General features: G+C 50.9%; 3 protein-coding genes across 3 annotated transcripts; 2 read left to right on the top strand and 1 right to left on the bottom strand.

The window, feature by feature from the left end:
- Positions 1-1388: 1388 nt before the first annotated feature.
- Positions 1389-1541, top strand: Smp_191080 (hypothetical protein; the record flags this gene model as incomplete). Its single annotated transcript, XM_018792077.1, has 1 exon — positions 1389-1541. The coding sequence occupies one exon, from the start codon at positions 1389-1391 to the stop codon at positions 1539-1541; it is 153 nt and encodes a 50-aa protein (XP_018644100.1).
- Positions 1542-1604: 63 nt separating this feature from the next.
- On the top strand, positions 1605-1763 carry Smp_191070 (hypothetical protein; the record flags this gene model as incomplete). The annotated part of the gene is made up of 1 exon (XM_018792075.1): positions 1605-1763. The coding sequence occupies one exon, from the start codon at positions 1605-1607 to the stop codon at positions 1761-1763; it is 159 nt and encodes a 52-aa protein (XP_018644099.1).
- A 2438-nt stretch (positions 1764-4201) lies between these two features.
- Positions 4202-4507, bottom strand: Smp_183630 (hypothetical protein; the record flags this gene model as incomplete). Its single annotated transcript, XM_018792074.1, has 1 exon — positions 4202-4507. A coding segment is annotated over one exon (306 nt), but the record flags the coding sequence as incomplete, so codon positions are not given.
- Positions 4508-4694: the final 187 nt, after the last annotated feature.

Below are 4694 nucleotides of genomic sequence, written 5' to 3'. Positions count from 1 at the left end.
CGGCGGGAACCCGAATATTGCCAACGGAAATAGGGGTTCGACCCCGATTCCTCCATCTCTAATGCGCGCATGGAGGTACCCATTAGTAGTGTCATGTGGCAGCCCTAGCCACTTCCGCACCGATTTGCGGATTAGGAGATCGACTTTCTCCAGGTCCGCTTTACTGACAAGTCCTAGTTGCCCCGTATAGTGTAATTTGGGAAGGGCGTATTGCTTTAGCAAAATCAGCCTCTGACTCGCTGATAGTGGGGCGTCTGTAATTTCGGATAAGAGCCTTGTAGCCATCATGCTTATCGGTTGCTTTGCGATTCCACGGTAGTTGAATCGTATACCAAGATACTGAAAGCTATCAGTGACGCTGATTGGGCCTAAGGAAACCCCGCCTATATTGTACGTGTGAGGGATGACACATACCGTTTTAGATTTACCCTCAGCAGCGACGGTCAGGCTGCGCGATTTCTGTGGGCTAATAAGGAGACCAGCTTTTTCCAAGCCAGTATTAAGCAGGTTCAGCTTGTTTTGCATGCCGATAGTGGATTCGGCAAAGAGCATTACATCATCCGCAAACAAGATTGAGTCAATCCTACGATTACCCATCTTTGCCCCATGTTCGCGTGTAGTGTGTTTGATTACCTCGTCCATACACATGATGAACAGAAGCGGCGAGAGCGGGTCACCCTGCCTAACACCTCTACCGATCGGACTAACCACGCCCCTTATAAGCGCCTTAGAAGAGGCGTACGAACTGGCAATATACGCAACTAACGGTTTTGGCGCTCCGTACGCCTTCGCGACCCGTTTTATTGTGTCATGGGATACGGAGTCGAACGCTTTTGAAACGTCTATTGACGTCATCACCAAGTTGTTCCTAGCGAGCTGTGCTTCGCGTAGGATAGAGTGTACTGCAACGACACCCTCAAAGCATCCATCTCGTTTCAAAAACGCCAGTTGGTTGTGGAGACTCGGCAAGGTTTCACTCCATCGCTTCGTGAGGATGCTGTGCAGACATCGAATCACTACTGAGGTGATCGATATTGGTCTATAATCTCCTGGGCACTGGGGTGTTTCGCATTTCGGGACAAAGACCATACGCGCCAAGTTAAGATGTTCTGGGACGGATTCCAGGGCGAGCATTAAGTTAAGAAACGCCGTTGTGCGCTCGAGCTTGCGCTTTTTCAGTGCCTTTGGCGTTAAACCATCAGGTCCGGGCGCTGACCTACCCATTGATCGTAAGGTCGATTCGACCTCTATCACGGTGATTGGATTGACCAAGGACCAGGCGACGGGACACCTGGACGCTACCGGACGGTCATCGGTAACGCTTTCGCTAGAGAAGATACTTTTCCAGTACGCGTCAAAGTCGCTCGGCAAAGGTGTGACCCCTTTATATGCCGTTCTCCACCCACCCGAGAGGACACTATGTGCTCCTCTTCTCATGTTTCTCAGTAACTGCTTTTGTAGCAGTCGCGCATTTAATTGCTTCGCATTTAACGCACTGGGCTCCCTCGGCCGGGCCCGTTCACGCGGATCACGAATGTTAGCGGGGAAGGACCGCTTCGCGTAATCATTTAGCCTCCTACGCCCTTGCTCGATTGACACACCCGATGTGTGTACGGCATAAGCTAGCTTATATAGCACATGACGTTTCTCGCACTCTTCAATCACTGCATTTAAAAGTTTTGAGCGCCAGGCGTCGTCAATCGGTGTTTCAGCTCTCGTGGGAGACTGAACGATCTCAGGCAGCTCGGGATCCCCGACGGTAAGAGGAACCCACTTAAGACTTATAAGACGTCTTTTTACGGCCTCGCGAGACCTTCTTGGGAAGACTGTACTGACCGAATCATATAATTGGCTCTTGTTTAAGGCAAGATTGTTCGTCACAATCTCGTTTGCCTTTCGTATCAACATATCATCCTCCTCTGTGCACCAGCGCCTCTTTAGTTTGCCTGCGATTTTCGATCGCTTAATGTCGTTATATGCCGTCACATGTTTTTGCCGCACATGCTGACTGAGGCCGATCCTTGATCGCGCTTGATATAGGCACCATCGGCATTCTAAGGACGTAACTGAATGTGTGTATGTGGGCGAATGAGCAGCACTTGGAGGACCGCGACTGGGCGAGGCGTCCACGGTCTCCGTACTGATTGTGCTGAAGTAACTAACGTTAGCACCGCAACATCCATTACTTCGGGAGATGTGCGATAAGCTGGAGCAACTAGCTTTATTAATACCACGTCGTCCATTGCCCCGGGAGACGAGTGATATGGGCAGGTTAACTGGAATACCTGGCCGACCACCTTTTCCTGAGTCGGCGGGTATGTAGCAAATTTTCTGTATATTTGTAATTGTCATGAGGTTTTTTTTGGGGTGGGACAGTGTGAAATACACATGCTCGCATACTGCCCCAATTTGCAAGCAGTGTACCTAGCGTGTCAGGGCCCCAGAAGGGACCGGTCGACCAGTTCATTGCTGTACTGGCTAACTGTCAGCTAGGGTTTCAAGTTCTTCTACTGGTGTTTGGCCAGCTGACGTGTTCCCACATTCCCCTTATAGGCGAAAATGGGCGGAACAACACAGCGCAAACCTTGAACAAAAGGGGTCACGAGTACCCTATCTGAACGAGATAACACTGTCACGCCTTTCTTTTAAATTTCTTCAAGATTTCCGAAGAGCCATTACTGCTCCTACGGCCACTGAAGCCCAGGGAGTCAACCTCTGAGCCAGGGAACATACAGTCCAGCACGAAGCCAGGTGCATGCAAAATTCAACCACTGAAGCCTAGGGAATCAACCACTAAGCCAGCGTACATACAGTCCAGCACGAAGCCAGGTGCATGTGAAAAGTCGGTCACTGAAGCCTAGGGAGTCAACCTCTAAGCCAGCGTACATACAGTCCAGCACAAGGCCAGGTGCATGCACAAGTCAACCACTGAAGCCTAGGGAATCAACCACTAAGCCAGCGTACATACAGTCCAGCACGAAGCCAGGTGCATGTAAAAAGTCAATCACTGAAGCCTAGGGAGTCAACCACTAAGCCAGGGTACATACAGTCCAGCACGAAGCCAGGTGCATGCACAAGTCAACCACTGAAGCCTAGGGAATCAACCACTAAGCCAGCGTACATACAGTCCAGCACGAAGCCAGGTGCATGTAAAAAGTCAATCACTGAAGCCTAGGGAGTCAACCTCTAAGCCAGGGTACATGCAGTCCAGCTCAAGGCCAGGTGCATGCAAGATTCAATCACTGAAGCCTAGGGAGTCAACCTCTAGTCCAGGGTACATACAGTCCAGCACGAAGCCAGGTGCATGTAAAAAGTCAATCACTGAAGCCTAGGGAGTCAACCTCTAGTCCAGGGTACATACAGTCCAGCACGAAGCCAGGTGCATGCACAAGTCAACCCCTGAAGCCTAGGGAGTCAACCTCTAAGCCAGGGTACATGCAGTCCAGCTCAAGGCCAGGTGCATGCAAGATTCAATCACTGAAGCCTAGGGAGTCAACCTCTAAGCCAGGGTACATACAGTCCAGCACGAAGCCAGGTGCATGCACAAGTCAACCACTGAAGCCTAGGGAGTCAACCTCTAAGCCAGGGTATATACCGACTAGCACGAAGCTAGGTGTATATCAAAGGAAATAATAGAGGAACATGTCCTCAAATCATTACGTCCGGCAGGGATAGGATTTAAAGCCCCCCTAACAAGACGGGAAGTCGTCAATTGACGATTTAGTATCCTCACGCTCATACCACAATAAGATATCGTGTCGACCCCCGTACCCCGAAATCCGGAGCACGGTTTATGGTCATCGCTCTGGCATAACACCAGACCTAATGGGCCTAGCCGAACACATGGTCCAGTCCAGACACCAAAAGGAATACGTAAGCTTGTCCAGCCACGTGTCGGATACAGAATGTACCGTTGCAAGATTTGGATGAGAAGCAGACTTCGAGGCGAACAGTCCTTCTCTTGTCCCATTGACCAGGTACATTATCAGACGAGGTCATTGGCTATAAGCCAAGCCCGTTCCCTTGGCTGTGGTTTCGCTAGATAGAAGATAGGGACTAGGCATTTGGCTACCTTAAGAGAGTCATAGTTACTCCCGCCGTTTACCCGCGCTTGGTTGAATTTCTTCACTTTGACATTCAGAGCACTGGGCAGAAATCACATTGCGTCAAAACCAATCAGTGGACATCGCAATGCTTTGTTTTAATTAGACAGTCGGATTCCCCTGGTCCGTGCCAGTTCTGAGTTAGCCGTCGCGCGCCAGACCATGGAAGTACAGCCGCTTGACGCAACGTGGAACATGTCCTCGCGCGTTGCTAGCTGCACGACACTAACAGCTGAAACCGCCCACGATCGACCCGGGTCAGAGTCCAGTAACCTCACCACAACGCGCACCGAAGCACACAAAGCAGCAAAGAAACCAGCCCCCAACTGGACCGACACGTATCTGATCTCGGCCTGTCTGACTCGGCCCCCAGAGCCAATCCTTCTCCCGAAGTTACGGATCCAATTTGCCGACTTCCCTTACCTACATTGTTCAATTGCCAGAGGCTGTTCACCTTGGAGACCTGCTGCGGATATGGGTACGGCCTGCCACGAAAATTATACTGCCTCGCTCGGATTTTCAAGGGCCGACAAGAGCGTTCCCGACACCACAAGAAGGGTGGTGCTTTACGGAGGCTAGCCCCCTATCTCC

This window comes from Schistosoma mansoni (genome assembly GCF_000237925.1).
Source record: "Schistosoma mansoni, WGS project CABG00000000 data, supercontig 1471, strain Puerto Rico, whole genome shotgun sequence".
Lineage (NCBI taxonomy): Eukaryota > Metazoa > Platyhelminthes > Trematoda > Strigeidida > Schistosomatidae > Schistosoma > Schistosoma mansoni.
This window is presented reverse-complemented; position numbering and strand designations above follow the sequence as displayed.